Here is a 14,587-nt window from a genome sequence, read left to right as displayed (position 1 = left end):
CCAAGGCAGGGTTTGGAAGATGGAGAATGCAGGAGACATCCTCGTGGGTAGGGCAGCTGACGTCCAATTTTTTGTTTTACAAAAACTGGTCCTATGAGTACTCCATGGATATGGAGCCAGGGAAGGCGGGGCCAGAGGGCAAGGCGGAGTCTGGCGGAATCTGGCGTACATTGGAGGTGGAGCCAGAATGTGATTGGGAGGGTTGTGGGCGGAGCCTTGCAGAATCTGACTTCCCAGAATTCCATTTCTGGTTCTCTGAGAGAGGAGGGTCATCTCCAACTACATTTCACTGGGAGTAGGCTAACTGAACTGAATGGACCTGAGCCAGTCCTGCCCATTAACTTCAAGGGATCTACTCTGAGCAGGATTAGCTCAGCTCAGAAGGCCATTTCACTGGTCAGATCAGCAATCGACCGGCCTGTTAGCAACCCTGTCTATGTATATTGGTGGGGGTGGCAAGACATGGAATGACATGCCCTTCATGCCTAGGTCAGCCTTCCCTTGGTTGGCACCCTCCTGATGTTGTGGGCAACGTCTCCCATTGTCCCGGACCATAGGGTGAGGCAAGGTGTAGTCTAAATCATTTGGAGGCCCCTGGCTTGGAAACACCTTCTCCAAGAGCCTCTCCCTGTTTGGTAAGCAAGACTCAGCTTAGAATCTGCAAAATGGCAATCTTAACAGGATTCCCCTGAGCTGTTTCCCACCCTCTGGCAAAATGTGTATCTCCAACTGCAGGCTGCCTGGAGGCTTTTCTGCTTATCTCACCACCCCCATAATGACGTCCCTCCTCACTCTCTGTTCTGGAGGCCGTTGTCGTCAGCTTTCCTTGTTTCGAGAAACCTGAAGGCTTTTTCCCCCTTTTACTCCGCTGCTTCTTCCACTGTTTCAAAGGGTGCAATTCTGACGCAAGGGAAGAAAGTTTGCTTTCATGCAAAAGCAGCGGCGCCACCCCCATCTCTTAACGAGAATCGCCTTTTCTTTTTTTTTAATTTTTAGAAAAGGAAGGGGGGGTGGCAACCCCAGAGCCTTGAGCTGCGCTTCCTTTGTGAAACTGACAATTCTCCGTTAAAACAATAAAGCTTCAGCTTCACTCGTTTCTTTCTTTCCGCTGCTAGTAAAGAGACTGTGGAAATTCGTGACTGCGAAAGCGGGTGACCTCATGGACACTTTCCCTTTCTCTGAAACGCCCTGCAACGGAGTGCGTGCCTCTTTAAAATGTTTTCAACCGTTCTCCGTGACTCACGGCTTCAGGTGTTTTCCCCACTTGAATTTCAGGACCAGTGTGAAGAAAGGATGGTTTTGTTAGCCGGCTGGAAGCTGGGGGTGTGCTTTGCGCTTGCGCACTCTTTTAATCCAGCTGAGATTCTGAAGCTACATTAATCTCGCAAACAATGGGGCTGGCATTTCCACAAGGGGGGAGAAAAGCAACAGGGTGAGGAAGGAGAGGCTACAGTCCGGTGCGTGCATGCAAAAGGCCTCTGGGTCAATCCCCAGCATCTCCAGGCAGGGACGGGAATCACCCTGTCCAAAACCCCGGAAAGCTGCTACCAGTCAGTGCAGACAATACTGGTATGGCTTGGGATAAGCAGCTTCCTGCGTTCCTATGAAAGGTGGAGTTAACAGTTTGGGCACAACCTGAGTAAAGATCATACGTTTCTATTGGCGTTTTGTTAAAGAGAGGATTTCATGGTGAGAGGTCACAAGCTGGACTGCTGGCTTACCCAGAGGCCCAGTAGGGGCAGCTGGCCAGGCAGTGTGCGTCACTGGCCGCAGCTCAGTGGTGGGGCATCTACTCTGTGTGAAGAAGGTCCCAGGTTCGATCCCTGGCATTTCCAAGTAGGGCTGGGAATGTCCCCTGCCTGAAACACTGGAGAGCCTCTACCCATCAGCTTACACAATGTTGAATTAGACATGCCAGCGATCTAACTTGTATAAGGCAACTGCCTACGCCTTATGTGTAGGGACGTAGTACGGTGGCAGAGCACCAGCTTTGCATCCAGAAGGTCCTGGGTTCAATCATAAGCATTTTCAGGAAGAATTGGGAGACATCCCTGCCTGAAGGCCTGGAGAGGCGCTGACAGTCAGTGTAGAGGATGTATTGATTGGCAGCAGCTCTCCAGAGTGTAAGACAGAGAAGGGACCCTCCCATCAACAGTGACCTGATTCCCTTTTGCCTGCAGTTGCCAGGGCAGTGGCATAGCGTGGGTTGCTGGGGCCAGGGCAGGGCAGTTGGGTGGACTGGGCAGCTGGGTGGAAGCATGAACCAGGGGTGTTGTGTGTGTGTGCTGAGTCTGCAAGACACATGGCTGCCGCTGCTGGTGGTAGTTGGCTGTGCACCTTCTCAGCTTGGCGGCTCTGCTGCCTCCAGGCTTGGCATATGGGCATCCCTTTTAAGGGCCATGTGAAGAAGGTGGCACCACCCCAGGCCCGAAACGTAACTTGCCTCCCTGTGGCTCTGGAAGGTGTTGGGAGCTCAGCCACATGCCCTCAATAGGAGAGCCTGTTGTGGGGGTGCCTGGTTGTGCCCCTCTCAGAATTTTGTGCCCCAGGCCACTACCCCTCTCCCCCCCCCCATGCTATGCTGCTGGAGCTGGGATCTGGGAATTCCTGCATGCAAAGAAAAAGTTCTACACTGTACATCTGGAGGCAGAGCATAGCCATCTGATATCCTTCTCTATGAATTTTGTATACCGTATTTTTCGCCCTATAGGATGCACTGGTCCATAGGACGCACCTAGATTTTTTTTGGGGGGGGGGAATAAAGAAAAAAAATTATTTCCCCCCCCCCCCCCGGCGCAGGGCTGGGGAAGCTCGGGCTTTGGCAGCTTTGGCATCGCTCTGGGAGCTTGCGGGGCTGGAGGAGGGGAAAGCCCTCCGTCAGCCTTCTAGCCAAGTCGGGGGGAAAGGCGCGTTGCGCCTCTCCCACTGCCCCCCGAGTTTGGGGGGCTGGCAACGGGGAGGAGCAGGCTTCTCCCCCCCGCCAGCCTTCTAGCGAAGTCGGGGGACAGCGGGAAAGGCGTGTTGTGCCTCTCCCGCTGTCCCCCGAGTTTGAGGGGCTGGCGACGGGGAGGAGCAGGCTTCTTCCCCCCCCCGCCAGCCTTCTAGCCAAGTCGGGGGACAGTGGGAGAGGCGCAGCATGCCTTTCCTGCTGTCCCCCGAGTTTGCAGGGCTGGCGACAGGGAGGAGCAGGCTTCTCCCCCCCGCCAGCCTTCTAGCCAAGTCGGGGGACAGCGGAAAAGGCGCGCTGCGCCTCTCCCGCTGTCCCCCGAGTTTGCGGGGCTGGCGACGGGGCTCTCCTGAAGCCTGGAGAGCAAGAGGGGTTGGTGCGCACCGACCCCTCTCGTTCTCCAGGCTTCAGCGAAAGGCTGCATTCGCCCCATAGGACGCACACACATTTCCCCTTCATTTTTGGAGGGGAAAAAGTGCGTCCTATAGGGCGAAAAATACGGTAATTCTCTTTAAAGCTGTCTAGATTGGTAGCCATCACTCTGGGTAGTTAGCATAAGACAATGCAGAGTTGGGAGGGGAGAGTTTCAGAATTGCCAGGGGCTGATGTAAGCAAGAGGAAAAATATTGGCGTCTTAGGAAGCAGTTTGCAAGCACAACGTGGGCTGGTAGTCTGAATCCAACTTGGCTGGACCCTCCTGGAATGCAAAGCTTTCCACCCACCCTAGGCTCAAGGTTGTATATATGTGTCAATAAACGATGTATCATAAAGACACCACAGTCCCTGCTGTGCCTCGTTGTCCGAAAGGAAACACAGACCTTGGTAAGGGCACCTGGTAGCCCTGGAATCTGGCATTGTTCAGAGATTGGGGTGGCATGCAATAACATTACTCATCTGCTAGTTCAGTTGGTATAGAACACGAGACTCTTAATCTCAGGGTTGTGGGTTTGAGCCCCATGTTGTGCAAAAATTCTGGCATTGCAGGGAGTTGAACTAGATAACTCTTAAGGTCCCTTCCAACTCTACAATTCGATGATTCTGTGATTCTGTGCTCTGCTCAACGAATGATCAAGCAGGGCGTTATTGCATGTCCCACATCACACAGAGAAGGAAAGAGAGCAAGGATATCAGTTTCCATCATGCTACTGACCACCCCACCCCTGAATATCAATCTCAAAGGGAAGGCACAGGAGTCAAGCAAAATCCCAGAATTAATCTGGGTCTTGACTATGGGCAGATGCATGTTTTTTTACACCAGGTTTTCTTTTCTTGTTGTTGTCTCGAGAGACAATGGAGTGCACCTCCAGAGGTGAAGTCCAACCCCTGCCTTAGCAGCACCGAAATGACCTCCCTAGGGTGCAAGCCTGGGCAGTTTGGTTCTGGGCTGCCCAGACAACAAGATCCTCCCTCCCAGCCTCGCTGATGCAGTCCAAGGAAAGCAGAGCAACATATTTGGCACCAGCTTGGCTGCAACCGTCTTAGCGACTCCACTCCGGAATTGTGTCGGGTTTACTCATTATTAGCCTTTTCTTCTCCCTTAAAACATATCAAGAAGAATTTGTGTAAAAATACCAAAACCCAACACCAATCATTTTTGACATCCTATAAGGGATGCCACAGATTCCATTTTCAGAATTGCTGAAAGAAGTCAAGGACCAGCAGCGGCGTAGCGTGGGTTGTCAGCACCCGGGGCAAGGCAAGCAATTTGCGCCCCCTAACCCGGGGCAAGGCAAGTACCGTATTTTTCGCTCTATAACACGCACCTGACCATAACACGCACATCGTTTTTAGAGGAGGAAAACAAGGGAAAAAACATTCTGAATGAAACAGTGGGTGTATCATTTTTGTGCTTCATGCTGTGGCCACAGACATGTGATCTGATGGTGGATTTGGGGTGACCCAATGCAAAGATCCTGAGAATTCCTGTGGATCCATTCTTTGTAACCACGTTTTTGCACCATTGCAGCCCCAGGCAACAGTGGGTGCGCGGTTTTTTTGGTGCAGGCTGTAGCCATGGACATGCTATGTGATCTGATGGTGAATTTGGGGTGACCCAATGCAAAGATCCTGAGGATCCATATGGATCTATGCTTTGTAACCACATTTTAAGTGGGGAGCGAAGGAAAAACAAAGAAGGGACATGAGAGGGGTGTGCAGAGAAGCAGCTGGCTAAGAATGCAGGAGAGAGATTTAACGGGAGGGAGGAAAGAAAGGCAAAAGTTTCTCCCCACCCAAGCCAGCCAGCCAGCCATCTCTCTCTCTCTCTCTCTCTCTCTCTCTCTCTCTCTCTCTCTCCCTCTCTCTCCCTCCCGCCCCTCTCTCTCTCTCTCTCTCTCTCCCTCCTCCTCTCTCTCCCTCCCCCCCCTCTCTCCCTCCCCCCTCTCCCTCCCTCTCCCCCAGCAGCACCTGAGCACAGAGAGGAACTCTGCTTTCCCCTCTACTTGCCTGGAGGGGAGGGGCTTTCCCTGCTCTTTGTTCCGTTTCAGCAAACAGAGCAACGAAACAGAGGAGGGTGGGCAGTAAGACCCTGAGGCAGAATGCAGGAAAGCAGCCACTTCCTCTTTTCAGGTTTCCCTTCTCCGTGAAGCGCATTTGATTTTTGCCTGATTTTTCGGCTCCAGGGACCACACATTCGCTCAATAACACGCACAGACATTTCCCCTTCCTTTTTAGGAGAAAAAATCTGCGTGTTATAGAGGGGAAAATACGGTAATTTGCGCCCCCTAACCCAGGGCAAGGCAAGTAATTTGCGCCCCCTAACCCCTAACCTGCCGCCGCTGCCAGCTTCTTCTTGCTGCTGCCTGGTCTGGTCTGGTGTGGTTCTCTCCCGCGCTCAGCGCTGCGCTGGGCAGCCGCTGCACTGTCCCTCCCCCAGATAGTCCCTCGCTCTCTCACCGCACGCCTGGCACCCACCCCCTCCACAGTGGGCGGTGACCCAGCGGCTCAGATCGGATTCGCACAGCCAGCACTGCAGTGAGAGAGAGTGAGTGAGCCAGGTAGGGGCAGAGAGCTGCGAGTGCGCCCCCCCCAGATGTTGCGCCCGGTGCAGCCGGCACCCCCTGCACCCCCCACGCTACGCCACTGAGGACCGGGGTTGCTTTGGGTGCTTTTTTTTCTCGCCGTCCTTTATAGGAAAAAGAAGGAGGGCTTTGGAAATACACAAGCGATCTTGCTTTTAGGAGCCCTGGTGAGAGAGCTTCTTCTCTTCAGGGAGGGATTTGCCGCAGCTCTGGCCCACTGCCAAGGCCTTGCCACTGTCCCCGGGCATCTTGGAGTAATTCATGAGCTGGCGCAGCGGCTTGGCTTGCTCCTGGGAGGCCGGGGGATTGGGTGGGAGGCTGGACTGGAGATGGAGGGAGACCATTTGCGAGCTGGTCAAGGGGCTGCCTGCCCCGTTCCCACTGGCCGGCAGGAACTTGGACCCAAACGTTTGCTGGAACCAAGCCGCGTAGGACCGGTCCTTGGAGGGCGCCCCGGCAACAGCAAGGCCAGCGGCTCTGGCCCTCTCGTCGTCGCCCTCGGCCTCCGGGTGCCTGTCCGAGACCGGTGGGACATGCTTGATGATATACTGGTTGCCGCTGCTGCAGACTTGGTTGCCCCGGAGGATGGATTTGACGGACGGGCAGCAGGCGAGGTTGGGCACAATGGAGATCTGGACCTGGGGCATGGACAAAGTGTTCCTGGGGACCCCCCTGCTGGGCATGATGGTGACCCCTTCCGAGTGGGCTGGCGCCTCGCCCTTGGCTGGCTTCTCTGGGGATTTGACCGGCTGCTTCTCCGCCGGGCGCCCGGGGCTCATGTTGTAGGTGCTGTTGCAGAAGCTGCTGTTCTCGGTGAGGGACCGGTGGCTCCTGCTCTTGGTGGGCCGCGACTGGTTGTTGTCTGTGCCCACCCCGCTGTACAGCAGGGCAAAGTGGCAGAGCGACTCCAAGGGCAGTATGTTCTGAATCTTTTGGCTCTTGCTGAAAATCTCGATGGCCAGATCTGGGAAAGGCCCACAGAGAGATAGAGATAGAGATAGAGATAGAGATAGAGAGAGAGAGAGAGAGAGAGAGAGAGAGTCAGGAATAGGGGTGGTGTGGGGAGAAGACCCAATGCAGTTTCCACCTTTAAGGGCAACTTACCTGATTCTCGTTTCTGAAAGGCAAAGCCCAAAGCTAGCTATCTTTCAGAAACTGGACACTGAGATCCAGCACCAAGGGACTTCTGGCGGTTCCCTCACTGCGAGATGCGAAGTTGCAGGGAACCAGGCAGAGGGCCTTCTTGGTAGTGGCGCCCGCCCTGTGGAACGCCCTCCCACCAGATGTCAAAGCAATAAACAACTATCGGACCTTTAGAAGACATCTGAAGGCAGCTCTGTTTAGGGAAGCTTTTCATACTGGATGAATAATTGTATTTTAATATTCTGCTGGAAGCTGCCCAGTGTGGCTGGGGAAATCCAGCCAGATGGGTGGGGTATAAATTATTATTATTATTATTATTATTATTATTATTATTATTATTATTATGAATTTCGCTATGCAGCTCTTCAACTGAGTAAATTTGCAAAAATGTATAGTCATACCCTGGTTCTTGAACTTAACCCATTCCAGAAGTCCATTTGGCTTCCGAAATGTTTGAAAACCAAGGCACGGCTTCCAATTGGTTGCAGGAGCTTCCTGCACTCAATCGAAAGCTGTAGAAGCCGCGTTGGACGTTTGGCTTCTGAAAAACATTTGCAAACCGGAACACTCACTTCTGGGTTTGCGGTATGCGGGAGCCAAAATGTTTGAGTCCCAAGGCGTTTGAGAACCAAGCTATGACTGTATATCCTAGGTAGGGCATCATGCAGCAGTGAAAACGGCGTACAAAGATTCATTATGCTAAGGAGAGTTGCTTTGCAAAAATGTGTATATAATGGAAGACAAAAACATGTGTTTTATGAGGAATGCACCCCAAAATGCTGGTGAAATTCCACAAGGACTCCACAATAACCACAAACTGGTGTATAAATGTGGAGAACTGAACCTCAGAGTGGGAAGCAGAGGGTTGTAGTCAATTGCGGATCCTACTGAAGTTTATGAACATGAGGCTAAATTAATTTTCATGTGCCTACTCAGTGTGGGAACTTAACTGGATACAACCCTGAGGAACTAAGAGAAACTGAATTGGAGAGATCCACCCATCCCTTCTCAGGAACTGTGCGATGCAATGTTTTTGGTCTCCTTTGTTAGGGAGATCTGAGTCTGCTCAGTCTGAACCCAGAAGTTCCCCAATGAAGAACAACTTCCAGGCTCCCCTCCTTTCCCTTCTGGGGGCTCTGGACAGGAGCCAGCCTAGATAAAAAAAGGTAAAGGACCACTGGACAGTTAAGTCTGGTCAGAGGCGACTATGGGGCTGTGGTGCTCATCTTGCTTTCAGGCCAAGGGAGCCGGCGTTTGTCTGCAGACAGCTTTCTGGGTCATGTGGCCAGCATGACTAAACTGCTTCTGGTGCAACGGGACACTGTGACGGAAGCCAGAGTGCATGGAAACGCTGTTTACCTTCCCACCGCAGTGGTACCTATTTATCTACTTGCACTGGTGTGTTTTTGAACTGCTGGGTTGGCAGGAGCTGGGGCAGAGCAACGGGAGCTCACCCCGTCATGGGGATTTGAACTGTCGACCTTCTGTCCAGTATATCTGAAGGAACGTCTCCACCCCCATCATTCTACCCAGACACTGAGATCCAGTGCCAAGGGCCTTCTGGCGATTCCCTCAGTGCGAGAAGCCAAGTTACAGGGAACCAGGCAGAGGGCCTTCTCAGTAGTGGCACCCACCCTGTGGAACGCCCTCCCACCAGATGTCAAAGAGAACAATAACTACCAGACTTTTGGAAGACATGTGAAGGCAGTCCTGTTTAGGGAAGCTTTGATGCATTACTGTATTTTAATATTTTGTTGGAAGCCGCCCAGATGGGCAGGGTATAAATAATATATTATTATTATTATTATTATTATTATTATTATTATTATTATTATTATTATTGGCAAGCCCAAGAGGCTCAGTGGTTTAGACCACAGTGCCACCCTCTCCTCCCTAGGAGCCAGTCTACAGCCACCTGGGCACCAACGCTGGGCAAAGGAGAGCTTGACAAAGTGTGCCAGGTCCAGGTGGCTGGAGCTGGTACTGTGGATGGGCTGATCAGCAGTCGGAGCCCTCCTGGAAGCTTGGGCAATTGCCTGACAGCGCCTATTCCTGGCGCCAGGTCCCCTACACAGCTATACAACCCATGGGAGTCCTGGGCACCTGGTCAACTCTGTCCATGGCGGAGCCGGCTTGTTTCTGTGCTCCTGAACCCCTCCATTTCCCGCATGGCTGCTCAGCTTTGCTTACCCAGAGTCTCGTTCACCACCGTGGGAATGATGCTTTTCAATGCGCTGCAGTTGGTGTGCAAGGCAGGGTTGGCGTTCATCTCCAGGAGCCAGACCTGATTTAAAAGGAAAAAAGGGGGAAACACATTTGTTTCTTTGCATACAGGCTGAGTTGCCGGATCTCCAGATCTGGCCCTGAAATCCAGGCTGCAAATCAGGGCCTAGGTGTGTGTCTAGTTTAAAGCCTCACGATCCACTGGATTCTGCCTTTGAATCCTGGATCTAAGACTCTGCAAGAGAATTATTGTGCGACAACACAGGGTTGCTTTTTTAAAAGAAAGCACATGGCTCCCTACAAATCTTGGAAACTGTAGTTTACCCCTCATTGAGCTATAATTCCCAGCACCCTTAACAATCTAACATTTCTGGGATTCTTTGAGGAAAGTGATGTGCTATAAAGGCATGTGTGTGATCCCTGTTTTGTTGATCCTGGATAGCTCACTTGGTTAGAACATGGTGGTGATAATGCCAAGGTTGCAGGTTCAATCCAGCTACATATTCCTACACTGCAGGGGGTTGGACTAGATGATCCTCAGGGTCCTTTCCAACTCCACAGTTTAATGATTCTGTGCTCTGTTTCCCCACAATTTGTTTCCGTTTTCCAATTTGACCAGTCAAAATGTTTTATGATTGCCACTAGGGGGCACTAAAGTCATTTCTATTTTCTCTTGTACCCACCTCCCACCCAAAAATCTTTCCTGTTGCAACAGAGGCTATATAAACAACTTCAAGGAAGCTAAGAGTTTAAGGGGAAAGTGCCAGCCATATATTTCTGCAAGCGGTGAAAAAAATGAGCAGTGCAGCGGTGGATTCAGGAGAGCGGTGGCTTTCTTGGAAGTGTGAAAAATATCCACAAAACATTTGACTCATATAGAATTGTTTTTATGCATATGTAGTTTGAATTAATCATAAGTGGCTATAATTTATTTAACTGGGTGCTGAAGATAATGAAGATTATGATGTCCTTTGACCTCATGGACTGAATATCCAGTTTTAATTGCTGTGTTGTTTTAACGGGGATGTTCTATTGCACATTTTCATCATGGCCATTTATAGTTTAATGTTTAAACAGGATAGTTTTGCTGTGGGTTTTGCCTACGATATATATATTTAAAATTATTCCTTATTTTAAACAATGCAGTGCAAATGTTTTTTGTGTATGTGTTTCGTAAACTGCTTAGAAAACGTTTGGGCAGTACATGGTATATACCGTATTTTTTGCTCTATAACACGCACCCGACCATAACACGCACATAGTTTTTAGAGGAGGAAAATCCGTAGGCATGCCACCCGTAGGCATTTCTTCCATAACATGCACAGACATTTCCCCTTACTTTCTAGGAGCAAAAAAGCGAGTGTTATGGTGCAAAAAATACGGTAAATCATATATCCACATAGGCCTTACACAGAGTAGACTGAAAGTAACAGACCCAAGTTTCTCATGTTCATCGATTTCAATGCATCTATTGTGAGTAGAGCTAAAATAGGACACAAATCTTATATTTCTCTATTAATAATCATTGGGTTGTGTGCAACAAGCCCTACTCAGAGTATGGCCATTGAAGTGAATGGACCTGTTAGTCATACCCATTAGTTTCCACGAGTCTAGTCTGAGTGTGACGAAAATGGGATAAAATCCATTATTATGATCAATCATCAACGAGTTGTAGTCAACAAACATTTACTCTGAGTAGATCCACTGAAATCAAAGTGTATCGTGGTACTTAATTTCAGTGGGTCAATTATAAGAAAAGTTCATTGACGACAACCTATTATTATTATTATTATTATTATTATTATTATTATTATTATCCTATAGAGCTACCTGGATTTCAGAAATACAGTGGTACCTCAGGTTACATACACTTCAGGTTACATAAGCTTCAGGTTAAAGACTCCGCTAACCCAGAAATAGTACCTCGGGTTAAGAACTTTGCTTCAGGGTGAGAACAGAAATCGTGCTCCAGCGGCATGGCAGCAGCAGGAGGCCCCCTTAGCTAAAGTAGTGCTTCAGGTTAAGAACAGTTTCAGGTTAAGAACGGACCTCTGGAACAAATTAAGTACTTAACCCAAGGTACCACTGTAGCCTTTGCTCCATGAATTTGCCTAATCCCCTTTCAAAACCATCCAAGTTGGTGGGCATCACTGCCTCCTGTGGCAGGGAGTTCCATAGTCCAACTATGCACTATGTACGTCCGGAATCTTCCAACATTCAGCTTCACTGAAAGTCCACGACTTCTAGTATACCCACGCCATATAACGTCCTGAGGCCAGCAGCGGGTGGGTCCAGAGGGACAAAGTGTGCAAAGTGACGAGTTCAAATTTTACCTCTGCGCAGTGGGCTGGTTTCTACACACCCCTCTCAATCCTCCATCCGGGAAAGAAAGAGGCACGAGTTCAAGGACACATTCCAGCCAGGCAAAAACTCTCAGGGGAGGTGTGAAGCAAGGCTGGTGAGGGGATGTGGCTAGGCAGAGAGACCCAGAGGCTCACCCCATACAGCCACCATTCCCAAATCTATGGGTTCATTATCTATCAGAGGAGTCCCTTGGCCATAGCTGTCAACTTACAGATTTGAAAATAAGGGACTAGCAGCCTCGAAAATAAGGGATCAGCAGCCAAAATAAGGGATTTTCAGAGCACAGGTATGTTCGACTTTTGAGCCCCTCCAAGCCAAAGGCAGAAAGCCCAGCCAGCAGCCAAACGAAGCCTCAAGCGTGGTTCCCACAGCGCAGCAACCCGGCAAAGGGGATGCAGCAAGGAAAACCACCATCACCTCTCCACTGGGAAGTGCTGAGCAAAGGTGAGTCCCCAGGCAACGCGGCCGATTTGATCGGCACAAGGCATGCAAGCTCCACCCCCCAGTCGTTCTTAGGCTCCTTATTGGGTGAGCAACGCAGCCAAGCAACACAGTTGGAGCCTCCCTCCTCCCTGACCGGCAGGGAGGGAGAGGAGCTGCTTCCTTTGAAACCCGGGAAATTTAAGGGACATCATCAATAAGGGACAGCAGCGGGACACAGCGCTGGGATAAGGGACTTTCCCACCAAATAAGGGACGGTTGACAGCTATGCCCTTGGCTGTCGTCCTCAAGCCCTGACTCTGGAGACTCGTGCCTCTCGATCCGCGGCCCACTCAGCCGAGGATGCGGCCGCGTGACTGTACCTTGAAGTCTTCGTCGATTAAGAAGTCGCAGCCAATGAGATCAAAGTAGCCCATCTTGCACTCCAGCTTGGACTTGACTGCCAGGAAACACTGCAGCATGATCTCTTTCATTCTCTTCTGAAAGACACAGAAGGACGGCATGATTCTGGCAAGTTTTCTCCTGCCCCACAAGACCTCTTGTGAGTCAGGGGAAGCCACAAAAGATCCAGATTAGAGGATCCGCTTATGTCCAGTCCTCAGGTGGTCCCCAGCTCAGCCCTACTCGGAGTAGACCCATTTGAAGTCACAGACGCTTGCCCACTCATGGTTTATATTTATTTATTTTGACACCCCAACTTCTTCTTCCTTGAAGGAACTTAAGGTGGCATACATAGTCCTCCCCCACCCTGTTTTATCCTCACAACGACCCTGCGAAGTAGGCTAGGCAGAGAGAGACAGGGACTGGCCCAAGGTCATCCCCAGTGAGGTTCATGGCCGAGAATAATAATAATAATAATAATAATAATAATAATAATAATAATAATACATTTTATTTATACCCTGCCCTCCCAGGGCAGAGCCAGGCTCAGGGCGGCTAACACCAGTAAAATTACAGTAAAATCATGAAAACCCAATTTAAAATACAGGTTAAAATGCAATTTAAAATGCAGCCTCATTTTAAAAGTAGCCCATAGATCAAAACCATAAGGGGAGGGAAAACATAAGGGTCAGACTGAGTCCAAACCAAAGGCCAGGCGGAAAAAGCTCTGTCTTGCAGGTCCTGTGGAAAGACGTCAAGTCCCGCAGGGCCCTAGTCTCTTGTGACAGAGCGTTCCACCAAGTTGGGGCCAGTACTGAAAAGGCCCTGGCCCTAGTTGAGACCAATTGAACCACCTTGCGACCTGGGACCTCCAAAATGTTGTCATTTGTGGACCTTAAGGTCCTCCACAGGGCATACCTGGAGAGGCGGCCCCATAGGTACGTGGGTCCTAGGCCAAGAAGGGATTTGAACCCTGGTCTTCCAGGGCCTAGCCCGACACCCAGACCACTACACCACACCAACTCTCAATGGGACCTAATCCATTTCAATGGCTTTTTACTCAATTCAAAGAGCAAGAGCAGCCCCCACCCTTTCCCAACCCCCTTTCCCTACTTTCAGAGGAGGCACCCATTCTGTGTCATGCCACGCCCCAAAAGCAGCCATTTTGTGTTAGACTGAACCCTCAACGGCAGCCATTTTGTGGCTGGTGTCCAGGAGCACTTTCTCAACATCCCCAAGATGCCCATTGGCAGGTATGGTCATATGGGCATCTGCACCAATCAAGTTCCACGAGGTTCTCCAATTTGGTCAGCTGGTGGCGTTGGCTTATGCGGTCCAGTGGGGGCATAATGGTTTAGAGCAGGGGTCAGCAAACTTTTTCAGAGAGGGGCCAGTTCACTGTCCATCAGACCTAGTGGGGGGGGGCAGACTATATTTTGAAAAAATAAATAAAAATGAACAAATTCCTGTGCCCCACAAATAACCCAGAAATGCATTTTAAATAAAAGGGCACATTCTACTCATGTAAAAACACGCTGATTCCCGGACCGTCCACGGGCCAGATTTAGAAGGCGACTGGGCCGGATCTGGGCCCTGGGCCTTAGTTTGCCTACCCATGGTTTCGAGCATCAGACCAGGACCTGCGAGACCAGGGTTCAAATCCAGCACTCGGCCGGAAGCTCATTGGATGACCCAGTGGCTTGCCTCTCAGCCCAACCTACCTCACAGGGCTGTTGCAGAGATTAAATAAGAGGGAGGGGGAAACCATGGGTAAAGGTAAAGGGACCCCTGACCATCAGGTCCAGTCGTGACCGACTCTGGGGTTGCGGCGCTCATCTCACTTTATTGGCCAAGGGAGCCGGCGTACAGCTTCCGGGTCATGTGCCCAGCATGACTAAGCCACTTCTGGGGAACCAGAGCAGAGCACAGAAACACCGTTTACCTTCCCGCTGGAGTGGTACCTATTTATCTACTTGCACTTTAGCATGCTTTCAAACTGCTAGGTTGGCAGGAGCAGGGACCGAGCAACGGGAGCTCACCCCGTCACGGAGATTCGAACCGCAAGTCC

At 50.6% G+C, this 14,587-nt stretch overlaps 1 protein-coding gene across 1 annotated transcript in view; it reads right to left on the bottom strand.

Annotated features, from left to right (window-relative positions):
- Positions 1–6,045: 6,045 nt before the first annotated feature.
- The window catches only part of TTLL10 (tubulin tyrosine ligase like 10), a 210,164-nt gene continuing 201,622 nt past the window's right edge, over positions 6,046–14,587 (bottom strand). Inside the window, exons 15-17 of the mRNA XM_083512900.1 lie at positions 12,501–12,617; positions 9,301–9,394; positions 6,046–6,931 (exon numbers count right to left, since the gene is read on the bottom strand). Coding sequence (XP_083369026.1) covers positions 6,123–6,931; positions 9,301–9,394; positions 12,501–12,617 — 1,020 coding nt within the window. The 3' untranslated portion in view covers positions 6,046–6,122. The remainder of the gene's footprint in view (positions 6,932–9,300; positions 9,395–12,500; positions 12,618–14,587) is intronic.

This window comes from Podarcis liolepis, assembly GCF_965112155.1.
Source record: "Podarcis liolepis genome assembly, chromosome: 7".
NCBI lineage: Eukaryota > Metazoa > Chordata > Lepidosauria > Squamata > Lacertidae > Podarcis > Podarcis liolepis.
Note: the sequence above shows the minus strand (reverse complement) of the source record. Positions and strands in the feature narration are given on the sequence as shown.